The sequence below is a fragment of the Macaca thibetana genome, chromosome 12 (genome assembly GCF_024542745.1).
Source record: "Macaca thibetana thibetana isolate TM-01 chromosome 12, ASM2454274v1, whole genome shotgun sequence".
Taxonomy (NCBI): Eukaryota; Metazoa; Chordata; class Mammalia; order Primates; family Cercopithecidae; genus Macaca; species Macaca thibetana.
In genome coordinates, this window is record NC_065589.1 from 111,258,846 (window position 1) to 111,282,652 (window position 23,807).

Genomic DNA, 23,807 nt, shown 5'->3' on the forward strand with positions numbered 1-23,807 from the left:
AAAAAGGCTCTGGCAATACCAGGCCTGTATTTCCACATGGCAACAGTTGTCTGCTGCCTTCTGTTGGGTTGTGGGCTCTTCACATTGCCATCCCTCCTTATGGCCCCCTTCACTCATAACAGTACCTGCCTAGACCTCGAAGCACTAGTTTCCAACCCTGCTTGAGTTAACGACTTCTATGACAACGGTGCAAGGCCAGAGTGTGGGCAGCCATCTTGAGGGTTACTGGCATGGGCTGCCCAAGTGACCAAAGGTATTAACCTCTGCTCTTGGAACTTCTTTAGTAGGATCTCTTCACTCCTGACTTACTACTTGTAACTGCTGGAAACAATCATTTATTCTACCCCTACTAAGCCACATCTGTCTTTTCTGTCAGAGCCAATCTTCAAGCATATGCTTCCTCAAAGGACTTTAATTACCAGATAGTAGAAGTGGGAGCAAAGAATCCCCATCCAGCACCTTCTAAAAGGTAGTGGAGAAACCAACGACAACAAATCTGAGAAAACCAGTTGTTTGACTTCTTTGAAAACAACCTCTAAGAAAAGCCTTCTCTTGTGAATAGCTGTAGACATGCTGGACACTAATTAATGATGATGCCCTTTAGTGAGTCTCCTCTGCACATACCTGATTCCATCTGGATGCTGACCCTCACATACTTCTATCCCTGAACTCTGGAACACAGCGTATCATACAATGTATGATTTAATCTGGACTCTGCTGGAGCCATTCTCTACAAAGCAGCCACAACTTTTTCTTGCCTAAATCCTGTCAAGTTGCTTAATTTTTATTTTTAAACCATTACCATAAATCTACTTTATCAAGCTGCTTTCAAGATAAACTTTAAAATGCTTAGAGCAGTCTACAAATTCTTGCACTGTTTGACTCTTCCTTATCTCTCAGGCTTCCTCTCCCATTGCATCTTCTCTGACTCTTTCGTTTTGACCATATGGATCTTCTTTCAACTTGTAGAAGATGCCAAGCTTGCTCCTGCCTCAGGTCCTTGATACTTGCTGTTCACTCTCTTGGGAGGCTCTTCCTCCCATCTCAGCTTTTAAATACCAGCTGGTCAGACTCCTTCCCTGCCTTCCACCTTCCTCCCATTCTCCCACTCCTTGCCCTCATTTCTCAGAGTCCTCAGCTCTCCTTTCTACTGCTCTTAACACAATTTGTCTGTTTTCCGCTAATCTGCAAACTCTACAAGAGACCTCAACTATTTTGTCCCACCGAATACTCAGAGTCAGCACAGTCCCTGCCATAACAGAGTAGGTAAGCAATACTTACCTGCCAAGTGAATAAATGAAACACCCGATTCCATCCCCCAGGCCAGCTTAATACCACATTAGATGATCTCACGGACTGAATAAGACATCCTTCCTTTTAAAGAATATTTTTATTTTAGCTTCACATTAGCAAACTCAGAATGGTTTATTGTTAAGATCAGCCTGGTAGAGAGGAAAGCTATTAACCTTCTAGGGTCCTAAAGTGGAACTAGGAACTGATTAGATACTCAGATTTTCAGGCATTATTTCAGACAGCCCAGTCAGAGAATTCTGGGGGTGTGGCCCAGCAATCTGTTTTAACAAACTTTTCGGGTGATTCTGACACACACTAAAGTTTGAAAGGTTTCTTTAAGGCTTTCCAGTTTTCTTTTCTTTTTTTGGAGGGATGGTGGTGGGGGGGGGTCTCCCTATGTGCCCAGACTGATCTCGAACTCCTAGCCTCAAGCTATCCTCTCCTCCCACCTCGGCCTTCCAAAGCATTGAAATTACAGGCCTGACCCACTGCGGCCCGCCTCCGTCTTTAACTTAAAAAAAATTTTTTTGGGGGGGGCTAAATCCCTTCTATTATCCCGCTAGTAGAATCTTACTACTCCTGAGGGTAATCTTTGTCATAGTCCAAAAGCCTTGAATAAAGGCTGTTTGTAGTTTTGCAGAATATATTCCTGGGCGGTTTGCCTTCCTCAGGAGCTCAGGCCTTGGAAGGTGGGGGTTGGGGGGCAGGGCTACATTCTGAAGTCCTGTAACAACGCACAAGTACAACTGAATAAAACTCGGAACAAAGGCATCAGGGCCACGGTGCAAGCCTTTGTTCATCCGTTCCCCGACTGCTCACCCTGTGTGATATCGCTCTTTTCCACCCAGAAAAGCAGCCACTCAAGTTTTAAGAATGGATGCATGCCGCGGACGTTTTCGATTAGGCCGTTTTCTCCCAGGCACTGGAGGATATTCGTGGCTGCAGGAGGCGCTTCCACTCTTTCCTCAACCTAGCAGAGAAGTAACTGAAACTAACCCAAGGGCTACCACCGAAAAGCCCCTTCCAGCTTCAGAAGCAGAACTAGAAGCTCGGCTAGACTTCTCCGTCTCTACCCTCCTGGAAAACCCGCAGTGGATTTCACTAACTTCAGGATCGGAGCCCCGGCAGGCGAACGCACCTTATTGCGCATGCTCGCTAGCCCCTCCCGCTCGGAGCGGAAGGGGGAGTGCTCGGGGCCTGGGCCTGGCCTGGCCGGGGCGTCGGCACCGGCGGCCATCTTGGCTTCCCGGGGAAAGGCGGCGTGAGGGGAAGAAGTTGTAGGGTGGGGGCAGGAGTGGGGAGGAGGGAAGAGAGAGGGGGAGGAGGCCGCGGCGGGGCAGGGCGGGGACTGCCTGCCTGCTTGGGTTGCGGAAGTGATAGCCGCTGACCGAGCCTGCTGCTTTCTTGCTACTGCTTCGGCTTCCCGGCTACCCCCCGGACGGTGAAGGCGGCCCGGCTGTGGATGGTCAGATAGCGCCTGTCTCCCGCCGCCAATCTCTGGCCCCTAGCAGCACGGAGCAGACGGCGGCAGCAGCAGCAGCAGGCGAGGAGGAAGATGGCGGGACGGCTGCCGGCCTGTGTGGTGGACTGTGGCACGGGGTAAGGGGGCTTACGGGCGGGGGTGGGGAAACTGAGGCGGAGGAAGGAAAATGGCGGGGGAGGGAGGAGGCCGGGAAATGAATGGTGCGGCGAGGTGCTGCCGCCGGCTGTCAGTCCTAGACTCGCCGGCCAGCGAGGGGTGGGGCCCGGAGCCAGGGCCTCGCCGGTCCCCTCGTTTCTCCCTCCTAGGACTGGGGCGGGGGCGCGGGCCCCAGATTCAACCCCCAACCCTCCCTGCAGCTTCCTCCGCGCGACCCCTCCCGGCCCTTCCCCCACTGCGGTGGGCAGTGCCGCCCAGAGAGTGCTAGGGACGGTAGTCTTAGGGGTGGTCCCCGGGCCCGACCCATCCGGCTTTGCTTTCCCTCCGTGTCCCTTTTTGCCAGTCGGTGTGGGGACCCAGGGGCCGAGCTCGGGGACTGGCCTGGTAGAGAAGCTAGAAAAGAGAAGCGCTCCTGGTAGGTTTTGCAAGATCGCTGTGACAACATTCTGCCCAGGGTGTGGGTGGGGAAAGGGAAGAATCGGGCTCTGAAAATGGGAACCTACAGTGGGGTTTTCATTTGACCACCCACCTTCTCCTTTCGACTCCCGGTCATTGCCATCTCCCTCTGCGTTTCAACCGGTGAACCGAGTCACATTTTAATTCGAGGGAGAAAGATGTCATGTGTTACTTCTGTAGCCTCAAAAAAGTCCCCCAGTGAGCAAGCGCGCTGTAACTTCCTTAGTTTTGTCAAAGCCGCTTCCTGCTTTCAGTCTTTTATACCCTTATAAGGTAGTTTTTAGTTTCCAACCTGAACACATCTTATTAGAACTTTTAAAATTAAGCAGATTTTAAAGAGACTGAATTACAGGTGCTTGGTATCCCTTTATATGACTTAAAAAATGTGCTTATGTTTCATGGAGAGGGGAGAAAGGAAGCACCCTGGGAAATAAACTAATTTAAGTTGTATTCGTTCATTCTGTAAAGGTATCTTGAAGGAAGCAGAAAGGTATAGAGGTATATAGGAATGTGTTTAAGTTGCAAGTAGTTACTCCTAGATCTGTAGGGTAGTTTGCTAAAATGTAGAATGGCTTAAAAGTGATCTTTCATTTTGTATTAATAGACATTTTAGAGAGTTGTACCACACTCATAACTACATAGAGAATAGACTACTCTTATTTTAATGTAGAATCACTGCTTCACGATGACTTATAGGAAAGGGTTTTTTTTTTCTGTTCTGATTACATCTCTCCAATTCCCAAAACACTCCCAATTTTTTTTTTTTTTTTGAGGGGGAAGGCAGTGAGAGGCTTGTTTTTTTATTAATTATAATTATTAATTTCATTATTGTTACTTAAAAGATTGTGTGTCCTTCACTCTTTATGTGAAATTTCTTTAATCTTCATTCTCATAACTAGCTAGTGTGGCAGTTTCTAAAATCCCAGTTAGGTAGAGAGAAACAACCAACTTCTTAATATTCTCCCTAGGAAAGCACTAGCCTAGATTAGCCTTGGAACTTCCATGTATTTTATTGATGAACACTTTATTATAAAGTTTTTCATGAACACTTTATTATAAAGTTTTTTCTTAATTGGTTCTCATTTCTCGGAACCAATAGTTTTTTTTTTTTTATTTCCCCCTTCTTAGTCTAATTGATGAGTAGTTTTATGTCTAAGTTCAGTTTTAAAATTAGATTTGGCCTGAGTCAGTAGGATAGAACTTTTTAAATGTGTTTTGTTAAAGTGACGAATATTGCTACATAATTAATGCTTTAGAAATTACTGAGTTGTCAAAAAAATAGTGTAAATAACTGTGGCCCTAAGAAATAATATGGTAACATCTCAAGTAGTATGTTACTTTTCTAATCTCCATTTTTCCCTCTTTGAAATAGTTTCGAATTAGTATACAAGATGTCTCATTGAGGTCAACTGTCCTTAAGTGACCTCCTTTCCTAAAGGGCAACCTTGAATTTAAAACATGCTGAATGACCAGTAGGATCGGGGAGAGGGGTTCAATTTAACCTAGAGTATTTCTGTTTTAAAATTACAATTATTAAAATAGTATATTTTTAAGTTATTACACTGGTTTCTCTGATAAGGAGAGGTTGTTAACTGCACTTTGATGATTTGAATGGAACTGATTAGGAGTCCCCTTGCCACCTCCTTCTCTTTACCATTTGTCACAATCTGAATTTCCCCCTTTAGAGTTTCAGTTATTTTGGTCCTCAAAAGGCTTTTTGGTCTTGCAAGTTGCCAGTGGTGCCTCCTGGGAAGTTACACTTTCAGCTTTATTAGCACATGGAGGATGAGTCCTTGAGGTCGAGGACCCTGAGATAAGCATCTCTAAGTATGGCCTTAACAGGGAGCTTTTACATTTCAAAATTCTGTGGGCCCCGAATGCAAATTGTGCACCTATAATTTGTCTATTTCTTTATGCTTTAGAGAATGCATTCAGTTCTTAGGTCTCTAAATTACAATTACCCACTTAGTTTAAGTAAAAAGTTGTAACCTGAATCAGGTTGCTCATTTCATTCGTTACATAAATTAGGGAAAAGGTGGCTGGAAAAAAGTGGCCATCTGTAAAACTTGATCGTCTTAGATAAGAAAGCTTTTAAGAGTTAGGAAACTTGAAACTTAATCCCAAAACTTGTCGGGATGGTCCAGCAGAACTCAACATATGAATCACCTAGATTCAGGTCATAAAAGAGAATGCTTATTTTGAAAAGAATTTGAAAAGAAATACTTCATTCACATTGATACCCTTATCTACACACTTTTTTGGTTTGTATTGGAAAGTATTGTAAAATACAATTTGGGCACATAGATTCCCATTGATGGCTTAAAAACTAAACAGAACTCAAACTTGCTATTGGTGGTGAAGAAAGCATTTTTTTTAAAAGGCATTCACAAACATTTAAAAAAAAAACCATTGTAACACTTGTACGATCATCCTAAGGCTTTTTTTTTTTTTTCTGGGCAGTGGAGGGGATCATTTTTTTAAATGTGTTTTTTGTTTTTTCGTTTTTTTTTTTTTCCTGAGATGGAGTCTCGCTCTGTCGCCAGGCTGGAGTGCAGTGGCACGATCTTGGCTCACTGCAACCTCCACCTCCCAGGTTAGAGCAATTCTCCTGCCTCAGCCTCCTCAGCCTCCTGAGCAGCTGGGACTACAGACGCATGCCGCCACGCCCAGTTATTTTTTGTGTTTTTAGTAGAGATGGGGTTTCACCATGTTGACCAGGATGGTCTCGATCTCCTGACCTTGTGATCCGCCCGCCTCGGCTTCCCAAAGTGTTGGGATTACGGAACTGAGCCACCATGCCCGACCTTAAATGATTTTTTAAAATGCATGTTTTTACTCAAGTTTCTCCATCATTCAAGCCAAATGAGGGGACTCCTTATATACTTTTGTTAAATTGTAGCTTGGTTACAGAACTGCATTGTGAATTTCCTTTTCCCTTTTATGTCTTTTTTTTTTTCCCTGTGGTAAATACAATATTGGTAAATTAGTTTCATTGATTATGATAGCAGAGGTTAATATAGCCTTATGGTCAAAGTCTTGGATATATTCATATCTGGAGTGGATTAAGGAATTTTGCTAATTGACTTCAACTTCTTAGCAATCTTATAATGTAAGCATAAATATTTTGTAGGAGTCAGTGAAAGAGGAGCTGTTCATCTTGTGGCCACATCCTAGCAATTAGTGCAGATAAGAATGATCTTGTTTGAAGAGCAGTAGGGAAAAGCTGGGTAAATGAGGGAAATGTATGTGGGAAGTTCATGTTTCTTCCATAAATTCTGTGCATATTGTTTAATAATAATGCTGTTTCTTTTTTTTTTTTTTTTTTTTTTTTTTGAGATGGAGTTTTGCTCTCGTCTCCCAGGCTGGAGTGCAATGGCATGATCTCGGCTCACTGCAACCTCCCTCTGCCTCCTGGGTTCAAGTGATTTTCCTGCCTCAGCCTCTGAAGTAGCTGGGATTACAGGCGCCTGCCACCATGCCCGGCTAAATTTTGTGTTGTTAGTAGAGACGGAGTTTCACCATGTAGGCCAGGCTGGTGTTGAACTCCTAACCTCAAGTGATCCACCCACCTCATCCTCCCAGAGTGCGGGGATTACAGGCATGAGCCACTGCACCTGGCCGAATAATGCTATTTCTTTAGCCATCTCCAAAGGCAGAAATACTCACAATATCTTAACCAAAAAGCACTCATTGAAATTCTTATTCCTTGATGAGTCATGTTTTGCATGCTGTTTGAAGTAAGTACAACAGACATGCTCCTGGTGAGAAGTCAGATTCTTACTTAGACTTAGCGAAAAACTCACCCTCCTTTCCTGCCTGCCAGTTTCGTGTTGAGATATTGACTTTGGATTGCAAATACTATATGGCGGTGAATGAACTTTCAGGCTCATTGTAAAACACAGTTCAGAATTTTAGGCACAGAAGGGAAAGGTCTGATAGAGGACCTGCTGGCCATGCTTTCTGTGACACCTATTTTTTAACCTAATTTTATAAGTGAGAAAACAGAATTAGAGAATTTAAATTACTTTTTTGATGCTGTCTAGCTGGCAGGTGGTTCAATCTGCTATTTGGACCTGAGTTCTTCTGTATTTAAGTCCTGTGTTCTCTCTGTTAACACTTTGGGGACTCCTGACTGCCTTTTCAGAACTTTATGTGTTGCTTCATTTTTGTTAGTGAAGTTAACTCTATTTCTGTTTAAAGAACTCTTACAAAAAAAAAAAAATCTCAGCCTTATGAATTTGATTCACCTAATTAGAGAAACCCCTCTGTGTAATCATTCTTACCTGGTTTAGATTCCCCCCGGCCCCCCCCCCCCCCCCCCCCCCCCCCCCCGCCCCACCCGGATGTGTGAATGCCTAGACTATTTCCTTGTTACTTTGCTTAAATTTAATCTCTAGAAAAAAATTACTCTCTAGGTTGTGTTTCTCAGGAAATAATAATAGCTAGCATTTATCAATAATTGTATGTCAGGCCCTGTGCTAAATGCTTTATATTATCTCAACTTTATATTATCTTAACTTTCACAAAAGATAACCTGGAAAGTATTGTCTTTGTTTTATAGGCTAGAAAATTTAGACTTAAGAGAGGTTAAGCTACTTACCCAAGATACTGTAGCAAGTAAATGTGTCTGAGCCTCTACACTAGATCTTCCTTCTGTAGAAGATAAACCTTTGACATGGCTTGGTGGATAGTAGGAATTCAAATCTTTGTTGTGTGGATGAATGAAGAATTAGGAGTATGGTTTTTTAAAAAAACTACACATCAGAAACACTCCATACCCAGTGACTCAGAATCTCAAGGGTTGGGCTGTGAATATTCATTTACATAGGCTTCCTAGATGATTCTTCAGCAGCCCATTCAAGGGCCAACTTTGCAGAAATTCTGAAACCTAGTATTGGCAGTGGAGATGGAGCAGAAGAGATAAGTTAGAAAAAGATTGTTTTTTTCTTTTCTTTTTACGTTTCTTCTGGCAGTTATATTTTGGGTTATTTTATTTATGGATAGCAAAGGCTTTGTAGTCGTCTGTTTTTGAGTTCAAGCTCTATCACTTAATAGCTATATGACTTTATACACTTCAACCTCTGCAGGTCATATTTCTTCCCATCTGTAATTTGGAGATGATAGTGTATACCATATAGGTTTTTTTTGTTTGATTTTGAGACGGGGTCTCTTGCCCAAACTGGAGTTCAGTGGCAAGATCATGGCTCACTGCATCCTTAAACTGCTACGTTCAAGCTGTCTTCCTACCTCAGTACCCCGAGTAGCTGGGACTACGGGCACGTGCCACCGTGTGCGGCTACTTTTAAAAATTTTTTGTTGAGATGGGGTCTCACTGTGTTGCCTCAGGCTGGTCTCAAACTTCTAGGCACAAGTAATCCTCTTGCCTTGGCTTCTCAAAGTGTTGAGATTATAGGAGGGAGCCACCACGCCCAGTGGTTTTTTTTTTTTTTTTGATAATGCATGAAAATGGTTCGGTACAGTGCCTGACACACAGTAAGAGCACAGTATATTATACTAATCAGTTTTTTTTTTTTTTTTTTTAGTTTAAGTTCTTAAAGAAAGGAATACAGTATGCTATGCTTATTTTCTTATCTCCTGCAGGCTTTGGCCTACCTACCACACATAGTTCTCGCACAGTCAAAATGTTTTTGCTGATTTGAGAGATTGAAGGATGTATAGCTAGGACTTGGCAGTTGATTCCAGTGGATTGTAAATAGGCATCAATGAATATTTCAAGATTGTAAGCCTGAGTGGTTGGGACAATAAGGGAGTTAGTTTTAAGAAGCTGAGTAAAATTGGAATTTGTTGTTGAATTTGGAATGATGATTTATAATCGGAAACATTCTAGAGGAAATTAAAAATACAGCAGCTTTGGGAATGAAGGTGGATATTTGGGAATCATAATTTGTTAACTGAAGTTAATCAAATGAGAGCATTCAGAGAGAAAAGAACAGAAAGATTATCAGTTTCCCTTTAAAAAACTGTGGATATGTGATCTAGCTTCTTGAGCATCACAGTGACTGGTCGGCTCGTGGTGATTGATCACTATGCTGACAGTCATTCTCTACCTATCTCATTCCGTTTTCTAAGAGGCAAAATCCTTCATCAGGAGGAGAGTTCAGCTCTAGCTAAGTTTCCCTTGTCCAGCATGCTCCTCCTCCCCCAACTTGTGGAAACAGTTAAAGGATTGGACTAGGAGCAGAAGTTTGGAATGGTTAAAATGTAGCAACATGTGTTTCCTGAAACAAAATTCCACCATAATAAAAAAGCATTTGAATGCTCCCTTGTAATTCTATTAGACATGTAGCCTTTTTAATGACACAGCCATAATCAGTGATAGGCAGTAGCATAAAGAAGCAAGTGCAAAGCGATTAAGTAATAATAGCGCTACAAAAATGTGTGCTGTAGCTTACCAAACACAACATTTATGAATTATTAGATAGGAGATAAGGCGATGTTATTGGATTGTTTTAAATTTAGTTCTTTAGGATAGTTACTAATATTAGTTTGTGTGCTGATTTTATAACTATGTGGGCCTTTATATCAGGAAACAACATAACTTACATAATTGACTAATAGCAGAGCAAAAAAAAAAATCTAGTTTTTTTAAAGATGATTTTGCAGAATTTTAATAATAATTTTGTTTCAGAATTTTCAAAATTCTTTCCAAACTGTTGATTTAAACTCAAGTCATTTTTGCATACTCCTTGAAACCAGGAAAGGAATAGCAGGAATTTGTTTAGCCAGATGTATTCTTTTTTTTTTTTTTTTTTTTTTAATTAATTGAGGCAGAGTGTCACTCTGTTGCCCAGGCTAGAGTGTGGTGGCGTGATCTTGGCTCACTGAAACCTCCGTCTCCTGGGTTCAAGCTATTCTTTTGCCTCAGCGTCCCAAGGAGCTGGAATTACAGGCACCTGCCATGATGCCTGGCTAATTTTTGTATTTTTAGTAGAGATGGGGTTTCACCATATTGGCCAGGCTGATCGTGAACTCCTAAGCTCAAGTGATCTGCCCGCCTTGGCCAGATGTATTCTTTTAGCTTTCCTTCTGCGCCCCAACCCTAATACACCTGAGAAAAATATTCATCTGTTCGGATACTCAATATGCCATCTTTTCCTCCTGCCCAAGGACACTACCTAAACATTTTGTTTTTAAACATTTTGTCCTTGCTTTGGGACTTCATGTCATTTGTGAAACTGCGATACTCTTGGGAAGGGTTTTGATGCTTTTCAGTATTTAGTGTAGAGGAGAGGTTACAATGAGGAGGATAAAAGTCCTAGAAAGAGAATTAGGGTGCAAAAGACCTTGTAGTTTAGGGTTGGCTTAATCTACTGTAAACGTGTAAACCATGTTTTTAGTATTAGTGTATAACAGGACACAAGTGTTTGCCTAGTTATAGAGATTATTTTAATTAAATCTAGTGTGTTTTTCTTCTGCTATAAGCATTTTTAAAATTCAGTTACTCAGGGGTACGAATATAGCATTTTATGTGTATTTGTGAAACTTGCTTTAGTAAATTAAGGGAAATGCCTAATGACTCACGCAGAATTATAGAGCTGAAAAGGGATTTTGAGAGATAATTTAATCCACTCTTCATTTACAAATGAAACAGAGGCTCAGAGTTGAGAAATGTCTTTTGGGAGTGTTCCTAATTATTAATTGATAGTATTGTTGAATTCTTTTAAATTTTCTTGTGAGTTCACATTTATGAGTTACAGTAGTTGAAATGAAGTAGTTGGAATAACAGAATGTATTTTATTTATAGTTAAAGTAGTTTTAGTTGAGGCCTGCATCAGAATTCTTCAGTGTTTCGTTGTAATGCAGAGGCATACTGTATGGCACACATGAGAAACTAATTTTATGTTTCCCAATAATAATGTTTTAAACCAAGTTTAGAGACTTTTTTTAAGTTGTACTCTGTAGGTGCCAGGACAGATGACATTCATAAAATGAATGCTGTTTTTAAAAAACTTTTTCTTTATGGTTTCAGAGATTTGTATCTTTGGATTTTAGTTATTAAAGATGTGTTAAATGGGATGTGTACCAGCAGCCATTTCAAGGCCCTTTACACGTTTTGTTTTTTATGTTATTACCTTTTCAGAAGCCGTAGTTACTGTTATCTAAATCGCATTTCAAAGATAAGTAAACTGACGATATAGTTAAGTGGTAGATTTAGAATTTTAGCCCTGGCGGCCGGGCACGGTGGCTCACGCCTGTAATCCCAGCACTTTGGGAGGCCGAGGTGGGCGGATCACAAGGTCAGGAGATCGAGACCACGGTGAAACCCCGTCTCTACTAAAAATTACAAAAAATTAGCCGGGCGCGGTTGTGGGCGCTTGTAGTCCCAGCTACTCGGGAGGCTGAGGCAGGAGAATGGCGTGAACCCGGGAGGCGGAGCTTGCAGTGAGCCGAGATCGCGCCACTGCACTCCAGCCTGGGCTGGGCGACAGAGCGAGACTCCGTCTCAAAAAAAAAAAAAAAAAAAAAAGATTTTTAGCCCTGGCATAGTCTCATTCCAGAGCTCACAACTCTACTGTTCCCTAATTGAGATACATCCAAGGAGAGTAGTCCAATTATTAGTCCAGTTTTTAAGAGTGTTCATTTTATACATACTTAAACCCAGAGCTACTAATTTTTAGTACAAATATGAAACATATAAGGAGGTCTTAGTGACCAATTCACTGATGTGATTAACCTATAACACATTAAAGTGAAATATGGATTTACTTACTGCTTATTTGCATATTGCAAGGACTGGTAATTGCTGATAAATTCGGGACAGCTCAAGGAAATGATGCCTAATTACATATATCTTCAAAAGGAAGGCATACATATTTCTGAAGCTGCAATTTGAAAATGAATAATCTCCACTGAACTATATTTTACTCATTGTGTATTGTGTGCTCATTAATGACTGCACAAAACACAAATGAAAGTAAAAAAAAATAGAAGAACTTAAGAAAGTAATCAAGTATTTATTTCAATCTCAGTTCTATGCTGAACGCCATGGTATATACAAGAAAACTAAGGCATGATTTTATACTTGAGGTTTACAGTTTAGTTTCAAAGATGAAACTAATATGTGTGAAATAGTTATGGATGGCTTATTAGCATTTAGTTATTTGGGGAGATTAATAAGGGCTGTAGTATTTGGAGGATGATTTATGAAGAAGCCAAACTTGATCAGATCTTGGAAGAGCGTGAATAGGATGTGATCGATACATGGGAAGGAGGACTTCAACAATCTAGGATGTGAGCTAAACTGAAAGCTCCATAATGGCAGGGTTTATTTCTTTTTCATTCATTCTCTATTCAAGTGATAGCCTCCTGCATGGTATTAAATAATTCCCAGTAAATATTTTACTGATGAAGGGAAGACATGAAGGAGTTTCAAAGTATTTGGGGGATGGGTCAGTTAGGAAATTGCCCTACCTGGAGTTCAGATATTTCTATTGGGAGCTGTGGGACAGCAAGTAGTTTATTTACTCATCTTGCCTTATTTCAGAAGGATTTTAAATGGGGCAGAATGGTTTGCAATTTATTTGATAGGCAGTAGTAGATTGTGTAGATCATTAAGCAAAAGAATAATAAAAGGTAAATTTATGCAGTATTAGTCTGGGTCTAGTATTTTATTTATTTATTTATTTATTTATTTATTGAGACGGAGTCTCACTCTGTTTCCCAGGCTGGAGTGCAGTGGCGCAATCTTGGCTCACTGCAAGCTCTGCCTCCCGGGTTCACGCCATTCTCCTGCCTCAGCCTCCCCAGCAACTGGGACTACAGGCGCCTGCCACCACGCCCGGCTAATTTTTTTGTATTTTTTTTTTTTTGTTTTTTTTAAGTAGAGATAGGGTTTCACCGTGTTAGCCAGGATGCTCTCGATCTCCTGACCTCGTGATCCGCCCACCTCGGCCTCCCAAAGTGCTGGGATTACAGGCGTGAGCCACCGCGCCTGGCCATTTTATTCTATTTTTAACAGCTTTATTGAGTTATAATTCACATACCATAAAGTTTACTCTTTTAAAGTGTGTAATTGAGTAATTTTTAGTATAGTCACAAGGTTGTGCAACCATTTCCAGTCAATTTTATTTTATTTTTTAATGCCTGGATGCTACTTATTGGAATCTAGTCAATTTAGAACATTTTCATGACCCCAAAAAACCCCACACCCAGTGGCAGTCATTCTCATTACCTCTACCCTCAACCCTTGGCAAACACTAATTTACTTTCTGTCTTTATGGATTTGCCTAGTTTGGCCATTTCATGTAAATGGAATCATAGAATCTGTGGCTTTTTGTGACTGATTTCTTTCATGGGGCAACTGCTGACTGCTGTAGTTGTCTTCAGTGGGGATAGTTGGACATGTAGCAAAGGGATCGGGAAGACATGGTTGAGAATCTTTGAAAGCAAAATTAAAGGAATGGGTAGAGGGATAAAGGGAGGCCTATGGATAAAGGAAAATCATCTTGGGAGGGAAATGCTTACCGAATACTTAGTGATTTCTATTCACTATTAGGTCGTTTAATACTTATGACAACCTCTGAATTTAGTTTTATTCCCTATGCATTAGGAATAGTCTATGATCACAGGATCACAGGCTAGTAAATGGTGGAACAAGCATTCACTAGTGTCTTTTTAATTTCAAGGTTCATGTTCTTTTCTCCCCACTAGTGAAAAGCAAGTTAAGATTTTAAGGTTTAGGCTTGAAGGGACCAGGAGAATGTTTCTGTTGACACAGAGTAGGCGTCCAGGTTCTTCCTCTCAACAGTCCATCAGTATTTTTGTGTCAGGTTAAACATTGACTTGCATGTAGTGAGAAAAATATTGGAAGGAATTGGAAAAGTTTTTTAAACCATTGCTGTTTATTTTTATAGCTAATATTGTCTTACTCTACTTGACAAATTTCCCTGTGAATTAGCCACTACATTCTTACTTTAAAAGTGTCTGGCTGGGCACAGTGGCTCATGCCTTAATCCCAGCACTTTGGGAGGCCGAGGCCGGCGGATCACCTGAGGTCAGGAGTTTGAGACCAGCCTGACCAACATGGAGAAACCCCATCTTTACTAAAAACACAAAATTAGCTGGGCGTGGTGGCACATGCCTGTAATCCCAGCTACTCAGGAGGCTGAGGCAGGAGAATCGCTTGAACCCGGGAGGCAGAGGTTGTGGTTGGCCAAGATCATGCCATTGTACTTCGGCCTGGGCGATAAGAGCGAAACTCCGTCACAACAACAACAGCAACGACAAAGTTTCTAACACCAAATTACCTTTTTGAGTTTTGGTATTGTATGACGAAAACTAAGTTGAGAATTGAGATATTATGGGAGTAGGCATTGGGATCAATTTGTAAAGCTCTATTTTCATTTGGGATTTATTTGGTAATCATATCTTACATAAAATTATGTAAGATGTGCTTTATTTTTATGATATGGTAAGGGTATAAGCAAGTCATTCATACTAGGATAGAATTATTTGAACTTTAGTGGTTGTCAGTATTAACGTTTTGGAAAGAGTTGTGCTAGATCCTTAAAGTCTCTTCTATCCTTAAGTTCTGGGGTCTTGTATTTATTTTGTTACATCATTTCATTTGTTGAACTATTGAAAGTTAAAACTTGTTCCATATATAGAGGCACAGGCAGAGTAGATTTAGCATCATTCTTAAGGGCCCTATAATTTTCAGAATTATAATGGAACATTGGCTTCAAAGTCACCACTATATTAACCCCTAACAAGAGAGTATAATTGTACATGCTTTTAATGTACAAGCATTTGAAGTTTGTAAAATTAAAAATAATATCCAAGGCAAGGGATGTTAATGCTCTTACAGTACAGGCATAAATTGTTTTACTACTGAAAAAGGTTCTTTCTTTTAATGGATTTCTTTTCTTTTAGATAAGTACAGTCAATAATATAACAGATACCTGAATTCATTGTTTTAAGGAACAAAACAGTGTTATTGGTGACTGTCCCCGAATCCACTTCCCCTTTCCTCAGAGGCAATTACTGTTGTGACAGACTCACCTTTTTTTTTTTTTTTGTATAAAACTCATCTTTCTTTTGCTGTTGATTTCTGCCAGTCCAGCCTCCTCTCTCACCTAGCCTTCTTATATTTCTACTGTTACTCTTCTAGTCACCAAGGCTTTGATAGCTTCAAAAGTGCTTTTGAATTCTTTTCTCTATATTCCTTTCTCTAAGCAAGTCATTTTTCAAGTCCCTTAAAACTTCCCTTTCCCAGCCAAAATCAGCATTGTAGATTTTTTTCATTGCTGCCTTAGTAAGAGCTTTTCTTTGTATTTAACTTGCTTCTCTAAGGCACAAAGAAACATTTTTGGTTTAGTTTTTTTTTTCTTTTTGGAGACAGAGTCTCTCTCTGTCACCCAGGCTGAAGTGCAGTGACGTGATCTTGGCTCACTGCAACTTCTTTCTCCTGGGTTCAAGCGATTCTCCAGCCTCAGCCTCCTGAGTAGCTGAAATTACAGGTGCTCATCACCACGCCTGGCTAGTTTTTATATTTTTAGTAGAGATGGAGTTTTGCCATGTTGGCCAGGGTGGCCTCAAACTCCAGACCTCAGGTGATCACCCGCCTGGACCTCCCACAGTGCTGGGATTACAGGCATGAGCCACTGCTCCTGGCCACAACGTGATGTTTTGATATAAGGAAATCTTGTGTCATGAGTCTTACAGTCAAGCTAATTAATGTATTTGTTGCCTTTTTTGTGTGATAACACTTAAGATCTCCTTTAGGCAAATTTTAACTGTAAAATACTTTATATTATTAACTATAGTTACTATGCTATAGCTTAGATCTCTAGTACTTATTCATCTTATAACTGGAAACTTGTACACGTTGATCAACATCTCTCCAATTCCTCCATCTCTCAATACCTGGCAACTGCCATTCTACTTATTTCTCAGGTTCTATTTTAGATCCCCATATATGAATACATTGTTTTCCTTATCTTTGATTTTCAGTAGTTTGACTTTGTGCCTAAGTGTGGTTTTCTTTATATTTATTCTGCTTGGGTGTTCTTGAGCCTCTTAAATCTCTAAATTTCTTTCACTAAATTGGGAAAATTTTTGGCTACTATTTCTTTTTATTTGTTTGTTTCTAAGACTGAGTCTGTGTCGCCCAGGCTGGAGTGCAGTGGCGCAGTCTTGTCCCACTGCAACCTCTGTCTTCGAGGTTCAGTGATTCTTGTGCCTCAACTTCCTGAGTAGCTGGGATTACGGGCTCGCACCACCATGCTCGGCTAATTTTTTTGTTTGTTTATTTTTGAGATGGAGTCTCGCTCTGTTGCCAGGCTAGAGTGCAGTAGTAGTGCGATCTCGGCTCACTGAAACCTTCACCTCCCGGATTCAAGCGATTCTCCTGCCTCAGCCTCCCATAATTTATTTTTAGTAGAGGTGGGGTTTCGCCGTGTTGGCCATGCTGGTCCTGAACTCCTGGCCTCAAGTGATCCGCCTGCTTCGGCCTCCCTAAGTGCTGGGATTACAGGCATGAGCCAACCCGTCTAGCCCACCGCTGTTTCTTTTAAAAAATATTTTTACTACACTCTCTTCTCCTTCTGGGACTTCAGTGTGTCACTTTTTCTTTTCTTTTCTTTTTTTTTTGAGACGGAGTCTTGTTCTGTTGCCCAGACTGGAGTGCAGTGGCTCAATCTCAGCTCACTGCAAGTTTTGCCTCCTGGGTTCACGCCGTTCTCCCACCTCAGCCTCCCAAGTAGCTGGGACCACAAGCGCCTGCTACCGCACCCATTCAATTTTGTTACTTTATTTTTAGTAGAGACGGGGTTTCTTTGTTAGCCAGGATGGTCTCGATCTCCTGACCTCATGATCTGTCTGCCTGGGCCTCCCAAAGTGCTGAGATTATAGGTGTGAGCCACTGCGCCTGGCTGTGTGTGTCACCTTTTTGATATTGTCCTTGATAAGTCCCTGAAGCTCTGTTATTTTCTCTTTCTTTGTTTTTTTGCCCACCCTGTTTTCAGAATGAATAATTTCTACTGCTCGGCCTTTATTTTTGTTTATCTGGTGATATTTCCTTTATTATCAATTGCAAGTCTATGTTAATACTCATTGTTGATTCGAAGTCTTTATCTGATAATTCCAGCATTTGGGTCATCTTAGAATTGCCTTCTGTTGAGTGTCTTCTGGGAGAATGGGTTACGTTTTCCTGATTCTTCCTACGTGAAGTAATTTTGGTTTGTAAGAATGTAACACTCTTGTTTATTCATTCTCTTGTTAAACATTTGTTTTGCTTCCAGTTTTGGGTCTTTATGAACTATTCTGTTGTGAACATACATGTACACAATCATGTGGACAACTGTTTTTGTTTTTCTTGTGTGGATTCTAACTAGAGGTAGAATTCCTGGGTCAGATGGTAAGTGATTGCTAAATTGTTTTCCTAAGTGGCTGTATCATTTTGCATTCTAACTAGTAATGTTTTTACTTTTGTTGTTGTTGTTGTACAGCCCTCCCTCTAACAAGTAATGTTTGAAAGCACCTCAGTGCACTTTTAATTTGCATTTAAAAAATCCCATGGAGTTGAGTGTCCTTTTGTTTAATAACCATTTTTCTTTTTCTGGGAATGGTTAGTGTCTTTTGCCTTTCCTTCTTTTGTTTCCTCTCTTCCTTCTCCATCCCTCCCTTGTCATGAACATCTAGGTACCCTTTATATGTTGAAGAGATTATCTCTGTCTCTCAGTGTAGATAATTTTTCTCTATTACTCATTTTTTCTTTTGGCTACTTTAGGTGTGTTTTTGTAAAGAAGTTTTTAATCTTTACATAATTGAAATAAACTTTTTCAGTGTATGGATTTTAAGTTAGAAAGTCTCCTGCACTCCGGGGTTATAAACTATATCACGTTTTCTTTTAAACCTTATATTTGATATATTTAGATTTATCCTGCTTTAACATGTGCAGTAGGTATCCAGTATTATTTTCTTTCTCATAACTGCTGAGGCTGGCAGGTCACGAGGTCAGGCATTCAAGACCAGCCTGACCAACATGGTGAAACCTCGTCTCTACTAAAAATACAAAAATTAGCTGGGCTTGGTGGCGGATGCCTATAGTCGTAGCTACTTGGGAGGCTGAGGTAGAAGAATCACTTGAACCCAGGAGGCAGAGGTTGTAGTGAGCCAAGGTGGCGCCACGGGACTCCAGCCTAGGCGACAGAGCAAGACTCCATCTCAAAAAAAAAAAAAGTGTGTGGTAGAATACTCATAAAGTTTACTGTTTAACCATTTCTAATTGTGCAGTTTAGTGGCATAAAGTACATTCACATTATTGTCTAGCCATCACCATCCTCCATGATCCAGAACTTTTTTATCTTCTCAAACTGAAACTCTACCCATTAAACAGTAACTTCCTATTCTCTCCCCACATGCAAAGTCCCAGGCAAATACCATTCCGCTTTCTGTCTTTATGAATTTGACTTTTCTTTTTTTTTTTTTTTTTTTGAGGTGGAGTGTCACTCTGTCACTCAGGCTGGAGTGCAGTGGCTGGATCTCAGCTCACTGCAAGCTCCGCCTCCTGGGTTTGTGCCATTCTCCTGCCTCAGCCTCCCGAGTAGCTGGGACTACAGGCGCCCACCACCACGCCCGGCTAGTTTTTTTTGTATTTTTTTTAGTAGAGACGAGGTTTCACCATGTTAGCCAGGATGGTCTCGATCTCCTGACCTCGTGATCCACCCGTCTCGGCCTCCCAAAGTGCTGGGATTACAGGCTTGAGCCACTGCGCCCGGCCGAATTTGACTTTTCTAGGTACCTCCTGTAAGTGCAATTGTACAATAGTTGTCCTTTTGTGATTGGTTTATTTTACTTCTACTGTATTCAAGGTTCATCCATGTTGTAAGCACGTATCATGTGTTTCCTTTTTAAGGCTGAATAATACTCCATTGGAAGTATATATCATATTTGGTTTATCCATTCACATGTTGATGGATGCTTGGGTTGCTTCCACCTTTTGGTTATTGCGGATATTGCTGCTATGAACATGCATGTACAAATACCTGTTCAAGTTCCTGCTTTCAGTTCTTTTGGGTATATACCCAGAAGTGGAATTGTTGGGTTGTATATTTAATTTTTGGAGGAACTATTTTATAGTTTTCCACAGCACTGCACCATTTTAAACTCTCACCAGCATTGCACAAGGGTTTCAATTTCTTTACATTTCCCCAACATTTGTTATTTTCTGTTTTTTTTTTTGATAGTAGCCATCCTAATGGGTGTGATGTGGTATTTCATTCTGGTTTTGATTTGCATTTTCTTTATTATTAGTGAGGTTGAACATCTTTTCATGTGTTTATTGGCCATTTGTATATTTTCTTTGGAGAAATGTCAGTACAAGTTCTTTGCTCATTTTTCAGTTGGGCTTTTTTCGATTGTTGTGTTGTTCTTTATTCGGGATATTAATCCCTTACAGATAGTGATTTGCAAATATTTTCTCCCATTCTGTAGATTGCCTTTGCACTGTGTTGACTGTGTCCTTTGATACACGAAGGTTTTTACTTTTAATGAAGTTTTTCTCTTTTTTTCTTTTGTTACTTGTGCTTTTGGTGTCATAGTCAAGAGATTATAGCCAAATTTAGTATCATGAAGCTTTTCACGTTATGTTTTTTTCTAAGAGTTTTATAGTTTTAGCTCTTGTGTTTAGGTCTCTGATCCACTTGGAGTTAACTTTTGTGTATGGTATAAGGTAAAGGTACAACTTCATTCTTTTGCATATGGATATCCAGTTTTCCAGCACCATTTGTTCAAAAGACTGCCCTTTTTTCATCTTAGTAGTTATGGCATCCTTATTAAAAATCATTTAATTATATATGTGAGAGTTTATTTCTGGGCTCCTTATTCTGTTAGTCCTTATGCCAGTACCATACTGTTTTGGTCACTATAGCTTTGTAGTAACTTTTAAAATGAGAAAGTGTGAGATCTCCAACTTTGTTCTTTTTCAAGATTATTTTGCCTATTCAGGATGCTTTGAGAGTCATATGAATTTTAGGATGGATTTTTCTATTTCTGCAAAAATGTTATGAGGATTTTGATGGTAATTGCCTGAATCTGTGGATCGATTTGGGTAAATAGCTTTCAGATATGCAAGTTTGTCCCAAGTCTGAATGCTATACTAAATGCAGTTGTCCAGATGGCAAAGTTAAGAAAAAAATGAAGCCATTTAAACCTATTTTTAAAGCTTATTAGGAGGGAATGAGATCAGATTGCTTACTAGCTGTCCAAAAAAGAGTTTTTGCCAAAAGTAACTTAGAGCAGGGGAGAAGCTGCTTTTATGAATTACTTTTTTGTTTATTTTTTATTGTAATTTTATAATAATTTTTTTAAAGACGTGGTCTTGCTCTGTTGCCCAACTGGAGTGCAGTGGGGCAGTCATAGCTCCTCCATGGCTCAAGTGATCCTCCCAGCCTCCCAAGTAGCTAGGACTACAGGTGTGAGCTGCTATGTCCAGCTGATTTTTAAATTTTTTGTGGAGATGGAGATCTCGACTTGTTGCCCAGGCTGGTGTTCACCTGTTGTCCTCAAGTGACCTTCCTGCTTTGGCCTCACAAAGTGCTGGGATACAGGCGTGAGCCATCACACCCAACTCATAAATGACCTTTATGAATATCCAGGAAAACTTTACAGAAAATTGCAAGGGCTATGGAAAAATAAATTACACTGGTAGGATTTATAAATTCAAAGCAAAAATTTATTTTGGAAAAGTAAGGTTAAAAGCGGGTTGTGGCCAGGCGTGGTGGGTAACACCTGTAATCCCAGCACTTTGGGAGGCTGAGGCCGGCCGCTCACCTGAGGTCGGGAGTTGGAGACCAGCCTGACCAACATGGAGAAACCCTATCTCTACTGAAAGTACAAAATTGACCAGGCATGGTGGCTCATGCCTGTAATCCCAGCTACTTGGGAGGCTAAGGCAGGAAAATCGCTTGAACCTGGGAGGTGGAGGTTGCGCTGAGCCGAGATCTCGCCATTGCACTCCAGCCTGGGCAACAAGAGCAAAACTGTCTCAAAAAAAAGAAAACAAAACAAAAAACAAGAGCCTTGAATTTAAACATAGTGATTACATCCTTAAATTATAATTTTAAAAGTTCATTTGTCAAGTGCCAATTAATTGTTAGGCAACAGTTTTTTTTTTTAGTCAAAGAAAAAGCGAGAAAAACTCTTCTACCATCTGCTTGTACAAAATTTCTTCTTTATGGTGACTATCTAATTTTTAGAGTTCATAAAAATATCTTAATAATACGTAGTTATTTCATGTGTAAAACTCAATAGAATTGGTAGGTTAATGGAGGCTAGTTTACATTTGAAAAGCTTTTATTTTGAAGTTTTAAACAAATTTAGTATTTAATATACTTTCTCATTTTTTTTCTTTTTTCTTATTATTATAAAGAAAATTCAAATGAAGTTTGTAAGCAAAACTTATATAGCTGTATCTAAATCCCCTCCAGTTTACTTGACTGTGCTTCTCTAATACTACTGTATTTTACTTGTGTTAATTTGAAAATGGTTGGGGATATACTTTGTCCCATTGTATCCTTTTAACTCAGTTCAGCATTTCCTTCAGGTCTTTCTGGACTCAACTTTTAAATCTCTTCTTGTCCTTAAATGTTTCGTATCTCCTATATGAGCGTTAAAATATTTTTATATGAGTGTTAAAAAGTATTTTTTTTAGTCTCAGATTTCTACGGTTCTATTCTTATTTTTAAAATTATTGCAGTGTATTTTCTGTATGCTTGTTCTCTGAACTTTGACTTGTGGTTTTTTTTTTTTAGTTTCAAATCTTAATTTTTAAAGTTTGCTAATAATATAAGACAAGTGGTTTTAAAGAGTGATGTTTTTTGGTCATTCAGCACTTTCCTCCCTGATGGAGAAAATGTGAGTTTTGAAGGTTGAGCCTTCAAACCTTTTTTAAAAGTTTAGGAGATAACTTTATTTTTTTAGATTGTATCCTGTACCACATTTTTTTTTTTGAGCCAGGAACCAAATTAGTTTTTAGAGTCTAAGCAATTTATAAAGTTAAGTAAACTGTGATATTTCCCCTCATATTTTTTAAGAATTGGTGAAAATACTGTTGTCTTTGATTATTATCAAATGCTGTAATTTAGCAGTCTGCAGAACTAATGTAGACAGACTTTACATGATTTAGTTCTCTTGGGATATTAAAAATTTAAATCTAAGGGAGTAGAACATTAGTTGCTGCTCCCCAAAATGTAGTGGATTATTTTGCTGTGGCATTTAAAATGCATTAGAGGTAATTAAGTAAATTACGGTATATCCATACAGTTGGATACCATATGCATTTATTTTTGTGTTTTGGGAATAGCATATTTGTTTTATGTATTGACTGTTTTGTATTAGGTTCATTCGATCCTTTTGGTGTTTATTATGAAAGTAATTCATCGATGAATATACTCAGCCTAGGAAATTCGATTTTGGCCAGGAATGGGGTCTTGATCAGTCTGGTAAGCTAGTTAAATGAATGTTTCTTAAGGGAATTTCTACTGCAGTGTGGTCTGTACTTCAAATATGACTGTTGTATTTAGGAGATGGTATTTACACACATAAAAATATGTGTGACTTGTAGTTGAAATGAAGAGTAATTGAAAGAAAGGATGCCTGATAGTTAAAATGATCAAGAAAGACTTCCTGGAGAAGTTTTAAGTTGTGATAAAAGCTTTTCTTTTTTTTTTTTTTTTTAAAGCGGGTGCAGTGTGAGCGTAGATAATGTGGGGGAGGGGGAATGGACAAGATACAGGGGAAAAAAGAGTAGCAGGTGTAGTTAAGCTTAGAACTGGGTTTATGTAAGCAAGTGATAGCAGATGCTTATAAAAATTGGAAATGATTATGGAGAACTTTAATATTCAGCTGCAGGAATCAGAGAATGATATAATTGTTCATGTGGATGGACCTTTAGGAACAATTTTACAATGAATAATTTTACAGAAATGGAAACAAGCTTGTACTTAATCTTGTAGGCAATAGAGCATCATTTGAAGATTTTTGAGTTAGGCCATTTGAAATTGGGAAATACATATTTGGTCTTCAACCCTGTTTTCAGACATACAACTCCTAAAATTCTTAGAAACTCCAAAGTGATGTCTGTTTGAGTGCTAATGGGATGACTGTTGGCTGGCAGCCCCTAGGTAACTTCAAGATGGGGCTGGTCACTTGAAAGACCGAGGCATGATTAGTGAATTGGGACTTCCAGCCCCACCCTCCAACCACTGGGGCTGAAGGTTAAGTTGATGAACAATGGTTTAATCAATCCTGTCTGCACTGAAGCCTTTATAAAAACCCCAAAGGACAGGATTTGGAGAGCTTTCAGATAGCCGAACACGTGGAAGTTCTGGGAGGGTGGTACGCTCGAGAGGGTGTGGAACGTCCACGTCTCTTCCCACACACCTCACCCTGTGTGTGT

The 23,807-nt window shown here is 39.9% G+C and overlaps 1 protein-coding gene and 1 long non-coding RNA gene across 2 annotated transcripts in view; one reads left to right on the plus strand and one right to left on the minus strand.

The window, feature by feature from the left end:
- The window catches only part of LOC126932859 (uncharacterized), a 54,066-nt gene extending 50,487 nt beyond the window's left edge, over window positions 1-3,579 (minus strand). Inside the window, exon 1 of the long non-coding RNA XR_007718348.1 lies at window positions 3,462-3,579. This is a non-coding gene — a long non-coding RNA (uncharacterized LOC126932859). The remainder of the gene's footprint in view (window positions 1-3,461) is intronic.
- ACTR3 (actin related protein 3) overlaps window positions 2,097-23,807 on the plus strand; it is a 72,595-nt gene continuing 50,884 nt past the window's right edge. The window contains exon 1 of the mRNA XM_050752093.1: window positions 2,097-2,892. Coding sequence (XP_050608050.1) covers window positions 2,849-2,892 — 44 coding nt within the window. The 5' untranslated portion in view covers window positions 2,097-2,848. The remainder of the gene's footprint in view (window positions 2,893-23,807) is intronic.